Below are 25,113 nucleotides of genomic sequence, written 5' to 3'. Positions count from 1 at the left end.
CTACAAAGATCTTTTTCCTTAAAAGTTCACACCCACAGGCTCCAGGCATTAGGAACATACCTTTTGAGGGCTACCAGTCAACGGCTACACTTGGAGAGGCCAGACTGAGGTTCTGGGACACTCTCCTGGACCCCTCCCGCCCTGCACCATAAACAACAGGAAAAGCCCCCACACCTGGGGGCCTGTGTGGGGTCAGCTCACAGCAGGGCTACCGGAACCTCTTCACTACCATAACATGTGATGCTTCCACAAGCCCAGAGCCCTGGAAATTGCCATGCACACAGATGTTTTCAGATGGAACTGGGAGAAATTTCTAACTATCAATAGGCACTCCCAGAAAAACAGAGGCTGATCCCCAGAACCACACGGGGCAGGCAGCTTGGCCCCTTCCCTCTGACCGGATCAAAGGCGGCCCGATGGGTGGTAGTGTTGATTCCATTCTTCCTTTGAGAGATAATGGCATTGGCTGGTTTCCATTTGACTGCAGAAGAGCAGAGAGAACCCCGTCCTGAAGGGAAAGTCGTCCCTGCTGCACCAACAGAATGGGATGTGTTTCCCGTGTGGGTGGGCTTGTGCCCTGGGAGCCTTCTTGGGGGTGCCTACAGTCACCAAAGGCTCTCCCAGGGGAGCTTCACCCCTGGATGGCCCCAGGCCACGTTCCTGCTCTCAGAGTAGATGCCGTCATGCCCCCTCCAAGCCACAGGATCCTTGGAATTCTGAGCTCTGAGCTCCCGGGCCTGACACAGAGGCCTTGACAAGCAAGATCACAGAGGTTTGCGCACACAAACGGGGCAGTCTCTCCCCCAAGGTGGCTGCTAATTTGGGAAACCCCCTCTCACATGCCACCCCTCTCCACCACACCTCTACTGACTTCCTTCTCCACATCCCCATGTACTGACCCCCAGTCTCTTGCTGGGGAACCCACTCCTTCCCCTTCCGGCCCTGGCCCTGACAGTCCAGGCCAATTTCCTGGCACCAGGCGTGGTGAGGACTGTGGCCTTCTGCTGCCCCAGCCTTCTCTGCACCTCGGGCCGGCCCAGCCTGTGTCCTGCACAGCTCTGCTGGCAGACAGCAGGAAGCCAAGACCCAGAGCTGGTGGACCTCTGTTTCTGGTGCTTTGCAGTCCCTGGGGTCCTGGTGCAGCCTCCCCGCGGGCTGGCCAGAGCCTCCCTGCCCACCAGCTCTCAGCCTCTGGGAAGAGGGGACCATAAACTGGAGCAAACTTGGAGAGGGCTTTTGCAGAGAGCACCGTGGCCCCGGGAGCGGCTGGGGCTCCGGGGGCTCCTCCCATGGCCCTGGGGCAGGAGTGGGTTCTGGGCCACACCAACTCCAGTCTGCAGCTCAGACCTCGGGGCTGCCTAGTTTGCCTCGTCTAACCCCCAGCGAGGCCCCAGCACTGCATGTCCCACCCCAGCTGTCCCCGGGCCTGTGTGCCATCAGCACGTTGTCACAGACCCTTGTGCAAGTGTGGCTGGGCTCACGCATGAGTCCTAGACAGCTGCTCTCATGAGCCCCCAGGAGGTCTCCCGGCCCAGGAACAGCTCTCAGCTCCTCGGGCGGCTCACACGGTGCAGGCAGTAGAGACTGCAACACTCAGCGCCTGCCAGGGCCATGTATGGAACAGGCACCAAACCGGTTCAGGGCATTTCTCTCAGACGGGCGGTAGAGGCTTTGGGGTCTTGCCCTCTGGGCGGCCAGTCCAGGATTGGCTACAGATGAGGCATTAGGCCCAGGAGCCCCGGACTCCTGGTGAAGTGCTCGTGGGAGGAGACGGCTCACCGCCCTGACCGGACACAGCTGGTGCAGTCCAGGCCTGCAGCTCCCAGACCCAGACCGTGTGCACGCGGGTCTCCTTTGGGACCTCATCATTCCTCTCAGCAACTGGGGGTCACAGAGGGAAAGCAAGGCAGAGGTGGGGGCTGGGGTTTCTTTCTTAAGCATTTGTCTCATTAAACAAGCAGGAAAAGCACAAGGAGAAGGAAACAGGTCTGCAGGCCTGTTTGTCTGTCCTCCCCTGAGGTCAGCGGCCTTCCTCCTCCACTTGGTTCTCTCCATGTGCTCTCTCCCTTCCCCCTCTGTCTCCGTCTGTCTGTCTGTCTCTTGCCGGGGAGGCTCTGGTGTGGGGCACATAAGCATCACACGAAGCCAGTGTCTGGGGGGCATCGGGGAGGACTCAGAAATGACCCCCAGCACCCCTCTCTCGGGAAGCATTCTGCAGCTGACATACTCTCGCTTCCTTAGTTTTCTTTATTCTCCAGTGGCCCCTGGAGAAGCCTCTGCTCCTGTCCCCCCACCCCACCCCATCCTGGGGCTGGAAAGTGACAGGAGGCCCCGCCCTGCACTGAGGAGCTGCAGTGGGGCTCCCTTCTGTCCCAGAACCCTCGAGGGAGGGCCTAACGATGCCCCCATTTTACAGATGGGGAAACGGAGGCTCAGGGGTGTCAGGGGACTTTCCCACAGCCCAGAAATGGCAGAGGTCGGATCTGACTCCAGGCCTGTATAACTCCAGCAGGAGCCTGGGACCGGGGCTCTGTAGTGCCTCCTCACCCTGCCACTAAGAGCTGGAAGGAGCAGCACAACGTGCCTGGGAGGAGGATCTGCCCCCGCAGGCTCCCTCCGTGATGGCTGGCACAGGCCCGGGAGGTAAGAACGCAGGCTCTCAGGCCTCCCTACCAGCCAGGAGCATGCTCAGCCCCTGTCTTGATTGGGCTGCATTTAGTGCTCCTGATCCGCACCTCCCTGGTCCTGCTGGCCTGGGGGTCAGTGCAGGTCAGTTAACGGCTGTCTGTCTCTCCTGGGGTGTCGCCCAGCCCGTGCTCCCTCCCCCTTCCAGGTTCCTGGTGCTGTTCCTGTTCTGTACACCAGCCCCTCGGGCCTCCCTGGGGGCCCCAAACTGGACATGCCCACATCTGGACCACACCCTCTCTCCTCCCCCACCCCGGGCCAAGCTCCCGCCTCTCCCGACAATCCACCTGTCACCCTGCACCTGTCTCACTCCCTTCCAGCAGCAGCCTAGCCTTGAGAAAACAGAAGAGACAGGCCGAGCCCCGCCCACCTGCCACGAGCATTCATCACGCTAGCTGTCACGTCCTGCTTCATGCTGCACCCCGACAGCCAGCCTCTACCTCTGCCCGGGGGAAGCTTGCCTGGGGTGGGCTGCAGTAGTGTGGGTTCGTGCCCTGGTGGCGCTCCAGCATCTCGCCTTCTGGCCCCCCAGCTCCTCAGATCTCTGGTCCTAGGGAACCCACCTCCCCCTGCGGCTCCAGGGCCAGAGCTTGGGGCTCAGATGCCACAGGCTGGCACAGACCTCCGGGCCCCTGATTAGCTTAGAAGTGGACGCGTGACCCGAGCTAGTCCAATCAGAAGGAATGCCAGGCTTCTTGCTGGGATGCGGGTACAAGCTGGATGTGAATCAGGAGTTTGCAGCTTTAGAAGCTGCATCTTGGGACCTTAGGATAAAGAAGGAACCGCAAGGCAAAGACACAGGAAGAAACCTAGTTCTCGAGAGTATTGTTGAGCTATTGGATCGAGCCTTGCCTGAAAGCCAATTTACCACTGGGCTTCTCATTGCATGAATTGATAACTTTGTTGTTAAGCCATTTGTGGTTGGATTTTCTGTGTCTAGCAACTAGCATCTAGAAAGATTCCTGACTAAGCTAGGCATGGGAGGGGCTAAGCCTGAGTGTGGGGGTCCTTACTGTCTGGCTCCAGGATCTGAGCCATTAGGCTTGCAATCCGAGGAACTGGCCCAGTCTCAACACATTTTTAGCTGTGATTCCTTAGCCAGTGTGGGCGAGTGTGATTCGGCACAGCTGCAGGCTCCTTGGTGTTGGGCGTGGGATGGTAGCTCAGGGCTTTCGGGAACAAGTGTACCTCTGCGGCGAGGCACAGCCTCTCCGATTAGCACAGCCGTATGTTCTGGCTTCCCTTCTGTTTCCTTCTGTCCCCGGCCCCAACTCATCCTGTGCTTCATTCACAGGCGATGCCAGGGAGTCTGATGGGGCAGGCCAGCCAGGCCCTTCTCCCCTTGGGACCGAGTCCTGCCACTCACAGGCCAGAGCCAGGAGCACGGCAGCCCCAGACCAAGCTCACGGTCTTCTCTCCAGATGCAGGACAAAGCCATTTCAGAAAGGACCTGGTGGTGGAGAACAGAGAACAAACACAGGGGTCCTCAGGAGGGGATGCGCACTGTCCGACGCACCTGTGCTTGGCCTCGCCACCCAACGCAGCAGGGACAATGCATATGTGCTTCTAGCAGGACAGGGAGACAACACAGCAGGGAGAGGGCATGAGAAACAGGCATGCTCACAGCAGGACACTTGGTACAAAGATTCTGGGAAAAATTGGCTAGAACCTATGAGAATTTATCCAGTGCTTGCACTTCCAGAGATCAATGCATCCATGGCCGTAGAGAGGTCATTGTACCCGGATGTCCAGTAAACCATGAGGATGAAGCAAAATAATAACAAAGCGATAATGGTGATAACAGAACCCCCAGTTTGCACTGCTGGGTCAGTCAGAGAAATTCCACCGTGGGTCTGTGGCCAGGAAGAATGAGGCCCCGCGCTGCAGATGAGGAAAAAGTGCCACAGAGGGAGGTGCTGCATGTGGGTTGATTTGGGAGACCCCGTCTGGGCGGGTCTACCCCAAACTTTTGGCCATGGCCACCTCTGGAGGGGCCTGCACTAGGACCCAAGAGGCCCGCATAGCACCCTGAGGCAGGGGGTGCTTCCTTCCAGCTCCGTGAGCCCCTGCCTGGCACGCGGGTGAATGGGCCCCCCAGCCTCAGCCCATTCCTGCCCACTGTGGTTTGAACCTGTTGTGATCTTGGTGGCAAAGTGGGACCCAGCAGTTGGGCCTTAGGAGTTTACCCCCAGCCACCTCTGTGTGAGGGGCACTGAACGACAGGGAGAGGAGGAAGGTGTGGGCCGGCCTGCCCAGACCACAAGGCAGGCTGGGCAGGGCAGGGAGGAGGGCTCAGAGCGCGGGGAGGAAGGCCTGAGTTCCAGGACATGGGGCAGGGCAGTCACCAGACCAGAGCCCAAGTTCCCGGGGGGGCCAGGAATACCAAGTCCAGACCACTGGACTTTATTCTGGAGACTGACGATGCCCGGGCGGCACCTGGGCAGGAAACCATGAGGGAATTCCTGACGGCAGTGGGCGAGTCCAGGGGCTGCAGGACACAGTGGTTCTATATGCCAGATAAACCTGGGCCTCATCCCACAGCCCTGAGCACAAGCTGTGTGAGCTCGTGTGAGACACGGTGTATCTCTGAGCCTCCGCCTTCTCCCCTGAATGGTTCCCGCTCCTGGGGCCAGGGAATGGTTTGGGGCTCTTCCTGGCTGTGGTCAGGGTGACCAGGTGTGGCCCCACAGGTTGAAGATTGTGACTGAGAGCATGGGAGATGTAAGAGAGAGAAAGGAAAAACTGCCGGGTCTTTGCCTCCACCGAGAGCTGCTGGCATCTGTCACAGCAAATGCCAGCCTCACGACCCACCGGTGCCTGTGGGGTGCAGCGCACAGGCTGCCCCCCGCATCCAGCCTGGTCAACAGGAGCCTCAGGGTGTAGGAGCCCACGCGGGATCCTGGCCCCAGGCTGGGAACCCCTAACCCTTTCTCAGCCCCTGGGATGTTTCCTTAAAACAGCTCTCAGGAGCTAAGGATGCCCCCCATTTCTCATGGAACCTGAGGCTCTGCTGTCCTCAAGGTGGGTTTAAGGGCTCGCTGGACGCCAGTGAGGGCCTCCAGGCCCAGAGGACAGGTGTGGGAAACACCCCTGGGCCCTGAGCTGAGCCGACACAGGAGGTTTCCAAGATGAGCGGAGTCCAGAGCGATACCCAGGGCTCTGCTGACATCTGAGGCCAGGCTCCGCCTCTGCTGGTGGCCCTGGAGCCCTGGCCAGTTAACAGGATTAGAATGTCATTTCAAGGGGCGCCTGGGGGGGGGGGGCTCAGTCGTTAAGCGTCTGCCTTAGGCTCGGGTCATGATCCCAAGCTCGTGGGATCGAGCGCCGCATCAGGCCCCCTGCTCAGCGGGAAGCCTGCTTTTCCCTCTCCCACTCCCCCTGCTTGCGTTCCCTCTCTCGCTGGGTCTCTCTCTGTCAAAATAAATAAATAAAATCTTAAAAAAAAAAAAAAAAGAATGTCACTTCAAGATGCCCATTGGTCCCGCCCCGCCCCGAGGCTCCTGGCCCTCCGGCCCGCGGGCTGAACCTTTGAGGTTGGATAGTGGGTTTCCTAGGAGGCGGCGCTCACGCGGAGTGCAGGGGGCCGTCCGCGGGTGCGCGGCGGGGAGCGCGCGGCGCCCCACACCGCCTCCTGGCGGCCGCGTGCGGAAACGGCCCGGGTCCGCGCTGGGATTCCCGCACCCCAGCGCGTGGGTCTGGACCCCGGACGCGCGGCAGAGAAGCGCTCCGAGGAACTGTGAGGCAGCCTTTACTTCTCGCCGTGGCCTGGAGCCCTAGGCGAGCTGCCGCTGGGGTGCGCCTGCGCTTGGGGGCTGCACCCTTGCTCATCGCGCGACATTCCAATGAGGCTGACCCCGGGGCCTCTGGGGTCTGAGCGGCCTGGGACCGCCTCCGCCAGCTGCTGCCACGGGCCGGGGCCGCGGACTGTGTCACAGCTTCTGCAGCTGTGCACAGCCGACACAGCAGGACCCGCCTCTCAAGGAAGCCCGGGCACGGCCCCTACCCTGGACACCCCGCAAGCCGCACCTACTGTCGCTTTGCCGATGGGTGACTCAGGACCGTGAACCTGAGCCTCACGAGCCTTCAGGCACGGACCCATACACACGGTACTGCACACACCTATGCACCACTCACACACACACATGGACGTGCATACAAGCACACACGTCTTTGTCCTTCCACATCACATACACACAAGCACACACAGACACACACCCCTACACGCACATGCACACACAGCAATACACAATCACACGAACACGCGTGTACGGTGCGCAAATGTGCAAACCCAAACAGGCTCACAGATGTGTGCACTTACACACGTGCACACACATGGCCCTCACTAGCCCTGTGGAGCTCCAGCTGCTTCCTCTGCCACCCCCTGCTGGCTGCTGGCTGGACCCCCTGGCCCCAGCTGACCCAGCTATGGGGCCCAGACAAGGCCACCAAGACTGGTGCTGGGTGTCCCGATCTGAAGACATGCCTGGTTACCCCCTGTGGATGCCCAGCTCCACACACCTGCCTTCCACTTTGAGGAGGGTGTTACAGAAGCTGGGTGAAAACCTCGGCTCCATTAAACCGCCTTTTGGACCTTGGGCAAATTGCTTCTTTGTTCTGCACCTCAGTTTCTTCATCTGAACAATGGGTTCATATCAGAGCATGCATGGTGGCTGTGCAGTTTAACAAGATCTTCCTTACCAAGCCCACAGCCTGACTTCTGGAAAGTGTTCAGGAAGTGTGGGCTCCTGGCCTGAAAGGGAATTGTAGACTTTTTTTCACCAGTGGGGAAACTGAGTCCAGGACAAAGCAGTGATTTGACGCAGCTCCACCAGCGACTTCACAGGGGACTTGCACTCCTGCCTGGCTTGCAGTGGCTTCCTTTCTGCCCACCTTGTGTAGCTGGCGCCAAGAGCCCTGCAGCTTTGTGTGGTCACTCACCGCGCGGCTTTCATTTTGCTGCCCCAAGAATTCCCTTCAGTTCCATTCCCATCCAGAACTTCCCAGCCCCCAGGGAGGAAACCACAAACAAGATTGTATTACTGTAACTGGAAGTGAATGGACTGCTGGCAGTTCTAAAAGAAAAACAAATTACCTGAATAGTTTAGATGGAGTCATAGAACGTCTTCAATTTGTAGCTACATGGTCTGCCCATTCACCACTCCATTGCCCGGACTCCGCTGTTGCCCTGTTGTTTGGACAACGTAAGAGCCTTCAGATCACGGAAAGAGACAAAAGCTGTCCAGATGTCGTGGGGCAGTGGGTTAGCCCTGGCCTTGGAAGGCCACCCGTCTGGTCTTGGCTCCAGGGACGTACCTTCTCTAGGGATGAACATAGCCCCAGGCCTCCCAGAGCTTAGGGCAGGTGGGGGCTTGACCCTTTTGCTTTGTGATCGGAAAACTGAACATTCAGCCTTCACTTGTTGTTTGGTCTAGTGGGTGCCAAATGCCGGCTCTAGTTCTGCTTTCCAGGAGGGTCTTCCCTCCTTCTCTCCTCCTTTTCAACATCCTCTCACGCCTCACAGCCCACCTCCTCCAGGAAGCCCACTGTAAATGCAGCACCTGGCTCTCTCTCTCTGAACTTGTGGAGCCTACAGTTCCGACCACAGGCTCTTGTGCTGAAATCTAGTCTCCTGTTGCCACCGTGTAGACCCTAGTGGTGCCTGTTTATTTCCGTGAACCCAGGGGCTCCTTCTGGAGGGTTCCCTCCGGCTGCAGGAGTACTCATGCTCAGCCAGGCACGAGGCAGGCCTGTGAGTGCTGGGAAGTCAAGATAAACACCCAGGGCAGCTTCCAGCCAACCACGGAGGGAAACGCAGTGAGACCCCCCCCCGTGTGCCCACCAGCGTGGCTGCCGTGAAAGCCTGAGAACCCACGTGTTGACAAAACGCGTGGAGCAACTGGAGCTCTCTAACTGCAGGGGAGAGTAGAAAATGGCACAACCATTTTGGGAGACTGGCAATTTCATATCAAGTTCTAAGTACACCTGACAATCACCCAGCAATTGTACTTTTAGGTGATTAAACGAGAGAAATAAAAAATATGCCCACAAAAAGACTGGTACATGAACTTCAAGGCAGCTTTATTCATAATATCAAAAACTTAAAAATGACTCCGGGGTCTAACAGAGTGGCATTGCATTTAGTGGCATACCATTCAGCAATTACAGGGAATGGAGCGCCGAGAGCTACAGCACGGATGACTCTGAAAACATGATGCTGAGCGAGAGACCCGGTAGGACACATACTGTAGGATTCCATTCATATGAAGTGCCTGGGGTAGATCCACCCACACAACAACGTGGGTGGATCTTCAAATCATTCTGTGAACTGAAAGAGGCCATTGGAAAAAGAGTACATATTGCATTCATTTATACAAATGTCTAGAACAGACCCAGCTAGGATGTGAGGATGAAGTAGGAACGGTGGTTGCCTCGGTGGGAATGCTCCGTAACTAACTGATGGCGGTGGTTCCATGGGGTATGCATTTGTCAAGTCATTCAACTGTACGATTACACCTCAATAAAAACGTTTATACGTGACCATTCCGAAAGTTACCTGGACGAAGAATATGCACAAAGAACACAGAAATGTCCAGAAAGCACAAAGCAAACCACAGATCGCTTGCGATTCCTCCCTCCCCAGAGACAATCCTTTTAAAGGCAGTCTTTGCTGTAGGCGTCCTCGGGGACTCGGGATCCGGCCGCTCCCCAGCTCTGCAGCCTGCAGGTGACCGCCCTGCTGCGCGCTCCGCCTGCCCCGCCGCCCCTCCAAACCCGCTCCCAGCCGGAGGGCCCGGGGTCCTGCGGCCGCAGCCGGGCTCGGCCCCTGGTCCCGGGTCCCTCCCCGGCGAGGTCCCCTCCACCGCACGCCAGGACTCCGCTTGCCCCCCGGCCCTGGGAGCCCCGCCCCCGCCGCGCCTTCCTAATCAGCCCCCCGTGAACAGGCCGTCCCGGAGTCGTCCCCACGGCAGGAGGGTGCGTCTTCCGTGCTCGCCGCTGCGGACCGGCACCCGGCCGGTCCCCGCCGGACAGTCAGCCCCGCCCCGCGGACCGCGCCCGCCGGCCCCCCCGGCCCCCCCCCCCGCCGGCCCCCCCGCCGGCCCGCCGCGTCCCCAAGCTGACAGGGGCGTGGCCGCCCTCCGGCCCGAAGAGCGAAGGCGGAAGTCCCGCCCCGCCGGCCCCGCCCCCTCCCGCCCGGCTTCCCGTGATGCCCCGCGAGGCGCAACGTAGCCGGAAGCTGGTGGCGGCGGGGCGGGCGGCCGGCGCGCGTCCACGGAGCAGCTTGCGGCGCGCCCGAGCCCGGCGGACCCCGGCGGACCACCGGCGCGCGGGATCGAGTCCGCACCCCGCCCGGTAAGCGCGTGGCCCGAGGACCCGGCCCGAACCCCGGCCCGCCGCCCCTCTCTCCTCGGAAGCCGCCCCCACCTCGGTTCCTGGAACCCTCCCGCAGCCGCGGCCCCGCGCACCCCGCCGCGCCCCTTCCTCCTGGGGAAGGGGCGCAGCGTCCAGACCGACAGCGCAGGGCTGCAGGCTGAGGGGCTTCCGCCCGGGGAAGCGAGGGTTCCGTCTGGCGGGTGCGGGGGAGGCCGGTGTGGTCGGGAGCGGCAGCCTCGGCCTCGCCTGGTGCCGTGGACGACCCCCTCGGGAAGGGAGGGGGAGCCGCCCGGGAGGGGCTCGAGCGGTCCTTTTCGGTTCCCGTGGGATATGCGTCCCGTGTGCCCTGCTCAAGGCTCCCCCGCAGACCACCAACGCTGGGAAGGGATGTTGCTCGTTTGGGGCAGGCCTAAGCCTCCTGCCGCGCTCTGGCCATGACAGTGCGCCCGTGGGGATGGCCGAGGGGGCGCCGAGCTCTCAGGCTTGCTCTGGCGTTGCTTCCCAGGACCCCACCCCGCCCAGGTTCACAACAGATCCGTGCGTCCCGGGAGAAGGGGCTGTGCGTTCGCACAGGTGCTCTGGATGCTCCCGGTGGTTTCTGTGTGTCTTCGTCACTGTAACAGCCCCGGGGACCCAGTCCTGCCCCTCAGTCATCCCTTTTAATTAATTTATGATGCCGACAAGATCCCAACTTCAGGACCAGGCATTGTGCAGTTAACAAGTGGCCTACGTGGTGAACTAAGAAAAAGTGTCCTCATTTGGTTCAGCGTTTACTGAAGTTACGTCCACTTGCAGAAAAGCTGCATTTTACCGTCCGGGTTTCAAGCTTTAAAGAGTTCTTGGATGATTTTTCAAGATAAACCGTAGTTGTGGTTTTGAAAGTTAGGATGCATTTTCAGGTATCAGTTAGCATTTCAGAGAGTTGAAGGTTGCTCACATCCAAAACTGGTCCCCAAGGGGAATTTCTTTAAAATCAGGTCGTTTCCTTTTCATATGTTACTTTGCTATTAGTTCTGCGAACAATTTGGTCTGCTTAGTTTTATTTTACACAATTAGAAATTCGGAGCATGCTCAGCCCAGTGCTGACTTCTGTTTGCCGGTGCCTTTTGACCAGAATGTGAACCTCTGAGGGAAGGCACAGTTCTCTGGAAAGAGCACAGGGCTGAGTATGGAGACTGATCGGGCAGGTGTGCGTGTCAGCCCCGCACAGCAGGCCACAAGGGACTCTCCAGTGAGACAGCCCTGTGCAAAGGGCTTTGTGGATTCAGATCCAGCCCGATGTCTCTCCAAGTGTGTGTGGTGTTTACCTGTTGATGCCTTTCGTGTGCGGTGGCATAGACGCTGAGTGTGCTGAAAGTATCCCACTTGAACGAGTCCTACCGGGATGATGTATTCAGGTGTTTGCTCTTGAGATCCGATGGTTTTGGTAGACTGTCACATGTAGCACGGAAAACTGCAGAGTGCAGAAGAGCCGCGGGTGAGCTCTGAGTTTTGTCCATCAGTTGTAAAAAACTGAAAACCAATGTTTATTTGTTATTTCCTTCAGCTAGCCTCAAAGTGGGCACTGATGAGCACAGCAGTCCTGGCCTTCCAGATTTAGAAAGTTTGGTTGTGCAGAGAGTCAGGGCTTCCACCCGTGGCTTATTTCTGCGTACTAAGATTACAGGTGAGGTACAGCCAGAGATCCTCCTGGAATGTTTACACTGCACGTCAGTAGAAAGCTCCAGCTTCACTATCAGCAGAGAAGCTGGCCGCATGAAATGTCCAGCAGCTGGGCAGGTGTCCAGTTCTGAGCCACTTACAGGGTCCCTGCGTGTTCTGCAGTGGGTGCGTGTTGCCATGAGAGTTAGGGGCAGCAGCTCACAGGCTCCGTTCACGGGTGAGGGAAGGGCAAGCTTCAGGGGGACACACGTGCAGTCGTGCATTGGTGGTGGTAGAGGTGGCCTGGGGCCAAGTGGTGACGGGGTGTGCAGGACCATGGGGTTGCTTTATGGCCAGCACTGTGCAGCTCCCACCCCCTTCCTGCAGCTTGAATCTACTCTGTCACTTTTCCTGGTCATGAATCCAGTGGGCTGTTGGTTGAACTTGAGCTTTGCCAAAGCTAGGAGCTGTGTAAAGACAGAAATGGTTTTTCTCTTCAGCCTGAATTAAGGTGTGGTACCCCGGCAGTGTCCCCATGAGGCACGGTGGCAGGTGTGCCCTGCTGGGCTCATGCCGTCTGTCACGTCCACCCTCTGTGATGGGCCCATGGAGGACATCCCTGTAGGCCCCCCACAGACCGGCCTCTGCACGTATTGGTTGGGGCTGCCGCTTCAGCCCACACCACAGGCTGGGGAGTAGAAGGACGATGTTGCATGCAGAGAACGGGGGTTCCCTGTCTCCGAAGGTTATCGGCCCTAGTCTGAGGTGTTGGCCTTTCAGGTGGGCAGTCAGATTGAGCGGCCAGTCCGTGTAGGTTGTAGAAAGACCATCCCTTGCTATGGGCTTCATCACAAGACGGGACGTTATATAAATTACGCAGTGCAGGTGGTATATGGTGCTTAGGCAAAGCGGACACCAGTAATTATGTTATTCTTAATAATTGTGTTGCCTTTGGTTGGAAACATCCAGACGGCTGTGGGTTTTTCTTAGTGTGTGGAGGACAGATTCTTTCTGTAAGTGGTTCCCTCATGCCGCCTGTAGTGAGCAGTGGCGTTACCCCATAGCTTCCATCCAGGCAGCTTCGTGGGATTTCTCTGAAGCTGTGTGTGCTAGTGTTTTTGCACTTGCTCGTTTTCTTGTAAAGTAGCCTACTGGTAAGTTTTAAAACTTTGTGTTTCTCCTTTGCAGCATCATGGCCAGCCCCAGAACGAGGAAAGTTCTCAAAGAAGTGAGAGTGCAGGATGAAAACAACGTAAGCATCTGCTCTGCTCTGGTGCTTTGAGGTTTAGCAAGCCTCTCAGAGCTCTCCCTGTTACTGTTAGTCTCGGGCCAGTCTCCTCTGCTCCCTCTTGGGGCCACCTGTCGGGTCTTTGGGGTCCCGGGGCCCCAAGTGCCTGGGTGAGTCGCACGTGACCCTCTCCGCAGGTGTGTTTTGAGTGTGGTGCATTCAATCCTCAGTGGGTGAGTGTGACTTACGGCATCTGGATCTGCCTGGAGTGCTCGGGGAAGCACCGTGGGCTCGGGGTGCACCTCAGGTTAGTGCCCTGCCCCTGTTGCCTCGAGGGCCTCCTGTCGGGTGTGCGGTGACGGGGTAACGCGCGCCACCTTGCCTGCTCTGTGCTTCTGTCAGGGGAAGTGCCTGCACCAGATTCATGACCTAGGTGGGGGGCTCTTGGACGCCCAATGCTAATAAGTAGGTTGGCTCTCTGGTTTCTAGCTTCGTGCGCTCTGTGACCATGGACAAGTGGAAGGACGTGGAGCTGGAGAAGATGAAAGCTGGAGGGAACGCGAAATTCCGGGAGTTCCTGGAGTCTCAGGAGGACTATGACCCCTGCTGGTCCCTGCAGGACAAGTACAACAGCAAGGCCGCGGCCCTCTTCAGGGACAAGGTAGGGACCGGCTGACCAGGGGTGCCGAGGCTCTGCCCGTGGGAGCTGTCATTCTCCTGTGGGCTCTGACCTCCCTGCAGAGGCCGTGCGCGGTCTGTCCACAGATAGGACACGTGGGCCGTCTTGTCCCACCTGGGGGAAAGGAGGTGGCACGTTGTTAGCAGAGGTGAAGAACGGGCCTTCCTCCCCACCCTCGGGGAGAGTGTCGCGTGCCCGCTCCTCTGTACGTGGTGGCTGAAACTCTGCCGAGGATGGCAGTGCGTCATCTGGGGTCAGAGCCACTGACCAAGAACTCGCCAGCACCGCTATTCATTCAGAGTGAGACCCTGTCTCGGTGTTGCCATGTGGCAGAGAGCCCCCAGCCCATGGCCACTGAGCCTGGGAGGGACAGCAGACAGGACACGCTGGAGTGGGTGACGTCTCTGTCCTGGGCTGTCTAATGCCTGTGTCCCCTCGGCAGGTAGCCACTCTGGCTGAAGGCAGAGAATGGTCTCCCGAGTCATCGCCTGCCCAGAACTGGGCCCCACCCCAACCCAAGACACTGCCGTCTACTGCCCACCGGTAGCTATTCCTCTGGCCTCTTGTCTGGCTTCAGACTGTTCTGGGCCTGGCCCTGATCTTAGCCGTAGCTCAGGACCCCATATTGGTGTGGGAACAGCTCCCATTGTGAGTTGCTCCCGAGAGTCAGTAGGGACAACAACTCTGTAGGTCACTGAAGCAATACAGGCTCTCAGTAAAAATGCAGCCCATAAGCTGTGTCTAAGGTGAAGGGAGTACCTCCCCATTTCTCGAGAGCCCCTTTGGTGCAAGTCTTTCCAGACACGCACCCGTGACATGTGTGCATCTCTGTAGGAAACATCCTAGCTGAGTGTTGTTTACCTCCTGTGTCCTCTCTGAGGATTGCCCACCCCTGAGTGCAGGTATGATGCGGACAAGCTGGTCCCCCTGCGTCCTCTTGCATGTCAGAGGCTGGTGTTCTGGAGTGACCGGTCCAGAGAAGGCTCCCTGTTTGCACCGTGGGTGCCCAGGGACCCCCACCCCACACCTGCACTGTGCATTTTATGTGGAAGGTCCCTGGACCACTGTTGATGTGCCTGCTTCAGCCTCTGTCTCTCCAGCCTCTCTGCTGTCTCCCTGCCAGCATGGGCAGGCGTGGAGCTGCTGTCCGGCCCTTTGGGTCCGGAGTGTGCCCGCTTGTTGCCAGCCTGAACCTGAGCTGCCTTTCAGACAGACTTGGAGGCCAGCTGGCTTTAGGTGCTCCATTCTTGGAGGAGCCCAGGTGTGACCAGGTGGATGTAACAGCATAGAGGCCTGCACAGATCCCTCAGGCACGTGCCCGTCCTCTGTTGGGCTCACTGACCTCTGACTCTCCCTTTCAGAGCCTCTGGCCACCCACAGAACTCGACCTCCTCCTCAGACAAGGCATTTGAAGACTGGCTTAATGATGACCTGGGCTCCTATCAGGGGTGAGGCCACGGGCAGCAGGGGTTCAGTCCCTCAGGGCTAGGGCCTGCTGCTTTCTGTGTGCAGGGCACGTCGAGCCCGCACGCATCACGCGGGTGCTGGTTGTGGCAATCCCTGGGCCAGCCCAGGTTTGAAGAGTGGTTTTGAGTGGAGAGAAAAGGAAAAAAGAATAGTTTTCCTTCTTGAAACCAGCCTGACCTGTAAGCGAGTTTTGTTCTTGGAGCTGTCGGATTAAATCATTTGGATGCTTCTTGTAATAATAGGCTGTTGGCTTTGGGTCTTGCCAAGGTTCCCTGGCTAAATGCAGCAGGAGGGTGTTCTCCGGTGAGCAGAGGGGAGCCTGACCTGTGTGCCCGCCTTGCTGTGGATGCACGTCCTCCCCGGGGCCCTCGCACCTCTGCCCAGGGTCTGGGTGCCTCCCGCCTCAAGGCTTTCAGGAGCATGCTGCTTTTTGTCTCCCTGTCAGGGCCCAGGAGAACCGCTACGTGGGGTTTGGGAACACGGTGCCGCCCCCGAAGAGGGATGAGGACTTCCTCAGCAGCGCTGTGTCGTCCCTGTGCTCGGTGAGGACCGCGCCCTGCCCCGCAGACCCACAGCCGGCCCCGCCTACGGGATACCTCCCCTTTCCTTCGGCGAAGTTTTCTCTGGGACCTGCCTTATTCATTCCGGTCCCGGCATGTGCAGTTGCTTGTGTACTTTGTTACAGAATGTGTGTTTCCCACTAGCCAGGCGCGTTTCCTCCAAGCGCAACATGCTGTGTGGTGTGTGCCCGGCCCTCCTGTGCTGCCAGAGCACTGGGCACAGCCGCCCCCGGTGCCCTGCCCAGCAGCCCCGCTCTGCAAGCCGCATGGGCTCTGGCACCTCTGGGTTTGACGCTCGCGGCCTGCGCTTTTGTCCTCAGCTTCAGGTCAAACCATCGTTTTCCAAGGAAACTTACTGTGTCTTTAGACGGTGCTCGTTCGTCGTAGCACTGTCTGCGATGGTAGCTGCTGAGCCCCAGGGGTCTGGCCAGTGACGGCTGGCAGCAGCCTGTCTCTGGGTACCGCACGCGTGAAAAGGCGAGGAGACGTCCTCCACGCCAACAGGACAGGGTCTGCAGTGCCCTGGGGGGACGCAGCAAGTGCAGGAGGAGCAGACGTGATGGGTGAGAACGCAGGAAGCCCCCGGGAGCGGCCGTGTGTCCGCCGCCACCGTAGGGCCCTGCGTCCTGGGTGCAGTGGGAGGTCTGCTGAGCATCACTGTCTGCTGTCCTCTTCTGGTCCGCGACACATGCTGTTCCCGAAGTGATGGAACTTGTCCGAAATTAAAGCTGCTCCTCCAGAGCCGCGGGCGTTGGCGGCCCTGGGCAGCCAGGGTCCCTTCTCCAGGTCCCACCCAACGTAGCGCGTTTGTGTTAGTGTCGCCCTCCTACAGTCTTTAATTCACCAAAGAAGCTGAATGTGTTTGTCTCCTGAGCTAAGGGTTCCTCGCTTCCTTGGGGGGGAAGAGGCTCTGCTGGGAAGTTGGGGTTTGAGTGAGACGTGTGTGTCCATAAATAGTTTCAGTCGGCTTTGGGGGCTTCGGGGGAAGACCTCAAACTCAGAACAGGTCTGCCCACAGACTAGGTGCCAGGCCCCAACTGCTTCGAGGGGAGGTAGGAAGGACCAAGGGCAAAGGGAAGAACCGGCACGTGCGTGCAGTGGAGGTCCAGTCAGGTGGTGCAGCACAGACGCATGCGCTGGGCCGGATGCCGTGGCTGCCAGGAGTCGGGGGCATGGTGTTCAGGTGTGCCCACGGCTTGCGTGCCCGTTCTCTGTGGGAAGTGGGGTTGCTGCTGTTGAACGGGACCCCGGAGGTGGCCATCCTACAGATTTGGGGGCAGAATCCATCAGCCCCTCGCTGAGCGGTGGATGGCATGGCAAATAGCCTGCCTGTTCGGCCGCCTGTGGAACCTCGACGTGGCCTCTCTGTTGCTTCTTTCCAGGGCTGGAGCAGTTTTACCACCGGAGCGAGCAAGTTTGCCTCGGCCGCTAAGGAGGGTGTGAGTAGCCCATCCTAGTGCCTTCAGGCCCACACAGGCTGCTAGTCTGGGGCCTGGGGCAGACAGGGGTCTTGAAGGGGCTCCGACGAGGGGTGGAGGGCGTTTCCAGCCACAGGGTCCCCTCTCAGGGCCCCGCCGTTCACTGCTTCAGTGGCAGGCATCCGTCTGCGTGTCAGAGATGAGCTGTGTGCAGAGGGGTGCCGCTCTAGGAGAGGGGTGTGCCATGCTCCACTGCAGCATATTGTGAGCTCTGCAGCCTGAGTGGTGCTGCCAGCCCTCCAGTTTCTGCTGCTGGGCACGGAGCAGGGTTCAGGCAGTCGGACTTCTCTCTTCCCCTTACCTGCTCCTCTGCCCAAGTGAGGGAGGGTTGGGGATTTAGTCAAGACACACGGGTGGGGAGTGGGTATGATTTTGGAAAGGAACAGGCAGAAACCTATCTGAGGACATTACCCCGGAGGGAAGACTGTCAGGGCGCCCGGCAGTTTTCCTGGTCAGCGTGGCCTTGGTGAGGAAGGTGACCTGTAGAAGGAGGAGCCCAGGGCAGGCCCAAGGGGCCGCCCGGCCAAGTAGGCCCTGGACAGGAACGTTCTGAGGGCCAGATGGGTGCCTGTAGCTCCACAACCAGCAGGAACCACGGGGCTGGCTCTGGGCCCAAGTGAAGGCGCTATGGACCTCTCTCTGTGCTCCCCGCGGGCCACAGTGCCCTGCATCCTCCCCCATCTGGCCTGGCCTCAAGGGGCACCAGGCCCTATGGCACCAGCGCTCTGGCACGTGGCCTCCGCTGGTTCTCTCCAGGCCTCGTCCCTGGAGGGCACCGCCAGGAGGTTCAGGCGCCTCTCAGCGGGAACATCTATGGCCAGGCCTTTTCTGTCTTTGTTTATGAAACTGTTGGGGGTGCTGTGCCAAGGTGAGCTGTGGGATGGTCCCACGCTGGGCGCCAAGCAGGTGGCATGGTCTGGGCCACGGCAAAGCCCACAGCTGATGGGGCTGGGGTGGCCGCCCCCTCCTGGGGACCTGCTTCCCCTCCAGTGGAGCCTGGCCTAGTGGGCAGCTTTGCTGGGCCCCTCGGAGCTGCTGGGAGGTGGGAGGCCGTCAGGAGACAGACCTAGGATTGAGTGCTGAGTCGGGATGTGCAGCTGGGGGTCTGGTGTCAGGACCGGTGACTGAAAGCCATGTTTCTTTTCAGGCAACCAAATTTGGATCTCAAGCAAGTCAGAAGGTAACAACGGAAGCTTCTGCGTTCTGTGCTGTTAAAGTTCCTAATTCTGTCCTGTCGTCGTCGTCTAGATGCCTGGTCTGCCCTCCTCGGGGCCTGTGCTTGGGAGGGGGTGTTTCTGTGTGCATCACTTCAGGTGCCTGTGGGTTAGCAGGGGGGTGAGAAACTGCGCCTGTAAGGCCCCGCAGGGCTGAGGGCACCCGGACAGCTGTGAGGCTCGTGTGCAGTCGGCTTTCTGCACCCGTGGGCGGAAGGAAGCCTGGTGCTGCCAGGGCTGCGGGTTGTGGGGTGGGGCAGGCCAGCCCTCCGAAAATTCCCGGTTAGTTTCTCTCGTGGGTGGTGGTTTGGGGTGTTGGCGTTTCTCTTTTTTTTCAAATCTTGGTTGGTAGCCCTGGCAGTCCCCAGGTGGTGGCAGGGCTCTGGACCGCCTGTGCCCCGGTGGTGGGGGTCAGGACACAGGCCGGAGGCAGCGGCCCCGGAGGCTGTCCCGGGAGGGAGGGTGGTTGGTGTTCGAGGACGGCCTGGCCCTGTCTCGGGCTCCTGACCTGCTTGTGCGTGTGTGGTTCTGGAAGTTGTACGTTGGGAGGGGAAAGCAGTGAGGTTTGGTGGCAGTAAGTGGGCACTCCAGGCCACTTTTGAGGACACGTGCTGGGGTGCCGCCACGAGAACGTGAGGCTCATTAACCCGTCTGGAGGTGCTTCCTGGTGGTTGCTCACCGCTGCTCCTGCCCGAGCTCGCTAGCTCTCTCACTTTCTCCCTCTCTCCCCCCCTCCGCCCCAACCCGCTCCCTTGCTGTCTGGGTAAAGTTTTGGGGCTCCAAGCAGCAGCCCGAGATGGTAAGGCCCCAAGTCTGTTCTTGTGCATGCCTTTCCCCGTCTCTGTGCTGACCACGTGCTTTGCCCTGCGCTTCCCTGGACCATGGCCTGTATGTGTCCTCGCTTAAGTGCCCTCACCCTCGGAGCTCCCCTCCAGCCTGCTGGGCTCCCGTCTGGCCCATCCATGCTGTTCAGGGACCCAGGACCCCGGCGGGAGGCCAGGGGTCCAGAACCGGGGGGGCACGGCTCCTGGGGTGCGAGGAGCTACTGGGCAGGATTTTCATTTCACGGCTGGATCACCTCAAGCTCAGTGAGCAGAAGGGTTATCCCAGCGGTAAGGTGCTGACAGGTGTGCGGTTACCCTGTCCATCGAGGCTACTGCTTCCTGGCGTGCTCCCGCTTAGCTGCCCATCGTCCCGCCCCATCCCACCCACCTTGGCTCTGTGGTCTTTCCTGAGTCAGGTGCCCAGTGGTGGGCAGGTGGGCTCACACTCCCTCCAGTGAACAAGGGTGCACCCGCCTGTACCCCAGCCGAGGGGGGTGGCATGTGACCTGCCGCCAGCACGCAGGCTGTCCTCACGGGATGGGATTGCGTGGGCTCCGATGGGAAGACCCGCGGGTGGCCGCGGGATTTGCTGCCACTCTGGGCCTCTTCCCTCTAGAGCGGGTAGGCCTGGGGCAGTGTCTCTGGCTGCCCCCCAGCCAGGGTGCCTGGGGGGCACTTCGTGCAACTGCCTTGGGTGCCATGGCTGCCGGGGCTGGAGGGGGTGGGGGGGGGAGTCCTGGGTGCTGGTGGGCCGCTCGCCATCTGCTGCCTTCCCTCGGTCAGCCAAGCTTGCGGCCACGTGCTGACCAGTGTCCTGGCTGACATGCTGCCCGGGCTCACCTGACTTCCCTCTTGTCACACAGGCTTCGGAGCTGGGCCACAGTCTGAACGAGAACGTCCTCAAACCTGCCCAGGAGAAGGTAACGCAGCCGACACCCTGTCTCTCTGTCCCCACCCCCATAGGCCCTCGTTTCAGGGGAGCAGCTGGTGCTGGGGGTTTCGACTCCCACCAGTGCCGCGTGTCCCAGGGGGCCCCCACCCCCGGGCTCCGGGAGGCCTGGCCTCGAGCTCTGTTCCTCAAGAGTGCGGCTGGGTGTGGGCAGCACGGAGGCGGCTGACTGAGCCAGGGAGGCCCCGCAGCAGGCTGGGGCCTCGGGGGGCGGTGCCAGCCTGCCATCAGGAGGTTGTGGCTGACACAGAGGCCCCCCCGGTAGGATGCTGCATTTTCAGCAGCTTGGGCTGGAGTCGGCGGCCCCCACCCTCTCTTCCCTTGTGGGGAGGGGGCCGCCCAGGGGGAGACAGGGTCACACACAGCTGCCGCCACGGGTCTCTTCAGCGTGTGCTGATCTTTCTCAGAGACGGGTGACGGTGGGCTTTCTGCCGTTCGGCTGACAGCACTGTTTTAACCCACGCAGGTGAAAGAGGGAAAGATTTTTGATGATGTGTCCAGTGGGGTGTCTCAGTTGGCGTCCAAGGTAGGGCAGGCCCCACCTGGGACTCGGGCGCAGCCGGAAGCCAGTCTCCACATTCCGGGGCGCCCGCGCCGAGAGCAAGAAGGGCGTGGGCTCTCCGTGCCCCTGTGCGCTCGTGTGGCCTGAGTGCCCGCTGAGCGGGGGTGAGGAGGCTCAGCGAGACGCTCCTGTGCCGGTTGCCAGAGGAATATGGAAACAGCTTGGCGGGGGCAGGGTCTCTCACGTCTGCTAACTGTCGCTTTTTTTCTACCCTCATTCTGCTGCCGCTGCCCTTCCCCGGTGAGTGCGACCTTCCTGACATGCCGGTGGACGGCTGCCGTCCTCCTGGCCTCCTCCAGGCGGGTGTGCGTGTGCGTGGCCCCCTGCTTCCCAGCCCACCGCTCTCCGCACGGGGAAGCCTGCAGGGAGCTTTGCGCGCATGCTGTTTCCTCGAGCTCCTGAGCCCGTGGGCCTGAGCCTGTCTGTGCTGTACACGTCTCTAAGCTTTGCCGGGACTTTGAACGGGACACCGTGTGTGTGCCGTGTGTGAGAACCCTCCCTGAGCTGCCGCCTCCCGTCCCCTTCCAGGTCCAGGGGGTTGGCAGTAGGGGTTGGCGGGACGTCACCACGTTCTTTTCTGGGAGAGCAGAGGACCCGTCGGACAGGTACGCCGGCTCCCTGGGTTTCTTCCCACAAGGCCTCTGGGAGGCAGTCGGCATCCCCGCTGGCGGACGGGCGTGTTATCCCCAGGAGCATGGGGGTCACAGCAGCCCCCAGAATCGTAGAGATTCCGGCCCTGTGGTAACTGCTGCTGCCCAGGGCAGGGAGGGAGGGGGGAGGCCTGGAGGGGAGGGGCACCAGCGCCGATCCCCGTCTCCAGTCTGGGTAGGTGGGGCCGGCGGGGGCACCTCAGTGGCCCTGTCCCCTCACTCACCGTCCTGGCCTGTCTGCTGGAAGCCCGGTCGGCCTGGTTTCCAGTTCTTCAGCCGCAGGGTGGGCGGGGCGGGAAGTCCGGCCATGGTGGGGGCTACCGCTGGATGGTGGCACGTTTGCTGTGCTCACGGGCACAGGCCACACGTCTTCCTGATGCGCCATTTGGTGGTTCAGGCCGCGTGGCTGTGCTCATCAGGGTACAGCTCCGCCGAGGAGCTCTGCGGGGTCCCCTCTGTCTCGACAGTGCGGGAGGGCTGACGCACTCAGGGCTCCCCTTTGCCCTCAGTCACTGCAGAAAACCAGTGTTGTATGTTTTCCTTCACAAGGAGCTCCCTTTTGGGGTGGGGCTGACCTAGCGGGGCTCTGGCAGCAGGAGGCCTGAGTGCTTCTGGCGGGTTCTGTGCCCTGGACTCAGGTGGAGCTGCACGGGGGCCTTTCCCAGGCCCCGTGGGCGTCGAGGTCTGGGTGGGGCCTTTGCAGCCTGGGGCAGGACGCCAAGGGATGGCCTGGTGGCTCAGGCCACTGTTCAGTCTCTCCCTGTCTTCCCAAGGCCCCTGGAGGGCCAGAGCTACCAGAACAGCGGTGGGGACCACTCCCAGAACCGCGCCGTGGACCAGAGCTTCTGGGAGACCTTCGGGAGTGCCGACCCCAACAAGGGCCACAGGTCCCCGAGCAGCGACAGCTGGACGTGCGCGGACGCCTCAGCCGAGAAGAGGAGCTCGGACAGCTGGGATGTGTGGGGCTCGGGCTCCGCATCCAACCATAAGAACAGCGATCACAGCGACCTCGGGGAGGCCTGGGGGGGCGGTGGGGAGGGCAGAGCCACGACCGCCAGGGAGGCCGTGCCGCCCGCCGAGCCGCTGGACGACGGCTGGGGCGACCAAGACTGGTCGCCCCACTGAACCCCGGCCGCTGCGTCGGCCCCGCGTCTGCACTTTGCCCCCACACTCCTGTCTGACCCCAGGAGCCGGCCGCAGCGGGAAGACAGCACCTTGGTGGGAGCCGGGGGTGGTGCTGCCGGCTGGCTCGGGCGCCGGCCCCGCAAGGCCACGGTGCGGGACGGTCCGTGGCTCTGCTGTGGTTCTGGGGCAGCCCGTGGGAACCTGAGCGGGGTGACGCGGGGGGCAGAGTGCTCCCGCAGGAGGTGGGCCGCGCCGTCATTCCCAGAACACCCTCTAATAAATCCTCCTGAGTGCCGTGCTGTGTGTGAGGCGTGCGTGCTCCCAAGTGTCGGGTCCAGGCTCCTTCTGGGCCAGCCTTCCCGCGCGAGGGGCGTGCCCAGCTCCCTTCCCGGGCCCTGCTTCGCTGCCGGGGCCACTCTCCCGTGTCGCCTTTCTAGGCCTCCGCACACGGCCCCAAGGCCTGGGTCCTTCGCCTGCGCTCTCACTTAGCCGTGCCCGTCTGAGCCGAGGCGGCACCCCCAGGATGCCCCAGACGGCTGAGGAACAGGGTTGTGAAAGTGAAGCGTAGGGAGGGGGAAGGCAAGCTGGCACGCTCCCTCCCGAGCCCGGGTCTGGAGGTGCATGGCCGCAGGGTGGGCTTTTCGAGGAGCTACGTGGCGTCTGGCCCTTCCCAGCGAGGTGTGCATTTGTCGGCCTGGCTTGCTGCTGCGTCCCCACTAGCACCTAGCTGTGCCCGCCGCAGCATCCTGCCCGTGCTCTGCTCCCAGGGCTCGGCTTGTGGTGACGGATGGACCCCCTCGTGCGCCCAGAGCCCCCCTGGCACTGAGCACCCACGGGCTGCCACCCCCTTGTCCGTGGTCACGGTCGATCCTGACAAGGAGCCTTTCTCCACGTGAGCCGTGGCTGTGGTGGGTTCTCCGTCCCCACACCCCCTTCCTCTGGCTCTTAGGTTGCTGTCAGCCGCCCTATGACCAGGCACTGCGCGTGCCTGGGTCCTCCTGGGTGATTTGTGCCGGCCGCGTCCACCACAGCCTCTGGCTGCTGCCAGCTGTTCGCATCCCAGGACAGGCCCTCCGAGCGCGAGCGCTGGTGGCTGCCACTGTCGGTCTGTGGCGTATCCGAGCGGGCGGGCACCGTGGGGCCGTCTCAGGACAGCCCGCTAGCGCTCAGCTCTCCCTTGAGGAGGACCCCCCCTGGAGGGACAGGGACGCCCAGTGTGGAGCAGCTGTGTGTTTGCCGCTGTGAGGGCCTCAGTCACTGAGCACCAGCCGGCTGTCCCTGAGGGGAGGGGAAGCCCCCGAGCAGGCGGGGACCCAAACCCACGGTCGGTCTGCCTGCCGGGGCCAAGTGTCCGAGGGTGATGGTGCTCAGGAGGAGCCCAAGCGTCGGGCATCCACGCCCCGTCGGGACAGGTGCTTGGTTTCCACGCTGGGGCCCTTACCCCGTCGGGATGGGAGCACGTGGATCTGCTGGCAGCTTGTGAGGCTTTAGTGGTGCCCAGGCTGTTCTTTCCTGTGATTTCTCGTCTAGAGGCCACGTTCCGTTGGGAGTGAGTCGCCCTTTGGTCTGGGAGTCGCCTTCAATGCCGCATGCAGTAATTAGGGTGGCGTTGAGTTTTTAGACGTGTGCTGGCAGAGGGCACTCTGCTTCCCAGATCCCCTTCTAGAGTGTGCTGGGACGTGGTGGCCCAAGACCCCTCACGGGCAAAGACGGGTGCTCTTGTGCCCGGGATGGGACGCAGGGTCTTCCACCTCTGCGAGGTCCTGGGGCTCGAGCATCTCCCTGGTCCTCTCCTGTACAGCGGTCACTGGGCACAGAGCAAAGCAGAGTGATCTGGGTGAACCCCACGTGGTTGCAGGTGGCACAGGGCTCCTGGAGGTGCAGGTGGGAGGGCAGGGAGGTCTCCAGTGGGTGTCTGCCTGGGACCTGGGGCCAACGGCAGCTCTCCTGGCTCTGGGTAGAAATGCTTGGAAGCCGTGTGTATCCTCCCGAAGACACTTGATGGGGAAGTAGTCGGAGGCTGGCAGAGCCGGGGGACACTGAGTGCACATTCCAGAATGGAAGCTCTCTTCCTGGGTGGTCTCCCACAGGTCATCCTGTTTGGGTGGGGCGTGGCCCTGAGGGGCTGGATCCTGCACATGACAGACCCAGGGTCAGTTTCTGGCCGAATCCAGTGGTCCTCACCCCCTCTGGCCTTCTGCATGTGGTCCCACCCAGACCCCAGCTCCAGGACGCTGGGCCGACCAGGGACTGGTGTGACCATGAGATGAGGCCTCCTGGTTGCTGCAGATCCCTTGCCAAAGATGCTGAGACTGACCAGCAGGTGCACTAGGCCAGCCCTGCTTAGCTTCCTTCTCCCTCTGGACTTCCCCGTGACGTTCCGCACTTCCTCCTGGCCGTGCCCCTCACACGGGTCCGCCACTGCCACCCAGTCCAGTCATCCGGTGGGCCTCCGTGCCTACAAGTTCCAGTGCTGCGACTGTCCTGGGATCTCACACCCAGAACTGGGGCCTTCCTGGAGCCTTACCCTCGGCCCGGTCTGGTGTGCACCCCCCGTCCCACCGGCCCTGCTGGGTCTGACCCAGCTGATACGGTTGGGTGGCTCAGCCCCTGCAGCCCTCCTCACAGCTGGGGACCAGGGTAAGTGGGACCTGTGCTTGGGGTGGGCTCAGGGTCGCTA

General features: G+C 60.9%; 1 protein-coding gene across 7 annotated transcripts; it reads left to right on the top strand.

Annotated features, from left to right (window-relative positions):
- Positions 1-9,913: 9,913 nt before the first annotated feature.
- On the top strand, positions 9,914-22,730 carry ARFGAP1 (ARF GTPase activating protein 1). Of its 7 annotated transcripts, none has more exons than XM_073888293.1 (14): positions 9,914-10,035; positions 12,886-12,949; positions 13,123-13,232; positions 13,415-13,586; positions 14,047-14,147; positions 14,966-15,052; positions 15,517-15,613; positions 17,014-17,070; positions 18,257-18,289; positions 19,093-19,122; positions 20,011-20,067; positions 20,563-20,622; positions 21,187-21,263; positions 22,082-22,730. In XM_073888293.1, the coding sequence occupies exons 2-14, from the start codon at positions 12,890-12,892 to the stop codon at positions 22,431-22,433; spliced, it is 1,293 nt and encodes a 430-aa protein (XP_073744394.1). In that variant the 5' UTR covers positions 9,914-10,035; positions 12,886-12,889; the 3' UTR covers positions 22,434-22,730. The 7 variants fall into 7 exon arrangements, with proteins under 7 accessions (XP_073744394.1, XP_025720849.1, XP_073744396.1 ...); XM_073888297.1 differs by having other exon boundaries at positions 9,915-10,035; positions 13,123-13,158; XM_025865064.1 differs by lacking the exon at positions 19,093-19,122.
- The last annotated feature ends 2,383 nt before the right edge of the window (positions 22,731-25,113 follow it).

The sequence above is a fragment of the Callorhinus ursinus genome, unplaced genomic scaffold (assembly GCF_003265705.2).
Source record: "Callorhinus ursinus isolate GAN/ISIS: 27379988/994484 unplaced genomic scaffold, GSC_fseal_2.0 scaffold89, whole genome shotgun sequence".
In the NCBI taxonomy this organism is placed as follows: domain Eukaryota; kingdom Metazoa; phylum Chordata; class Mammalia; order Carnivora; family Otariidae; genus Callorhinus; species Callorhinus ursinus.
Note: the sequence above shows the minus strand (reverse complement) of the source record. Positions and strands in the feature narration are given on the sequence as shown.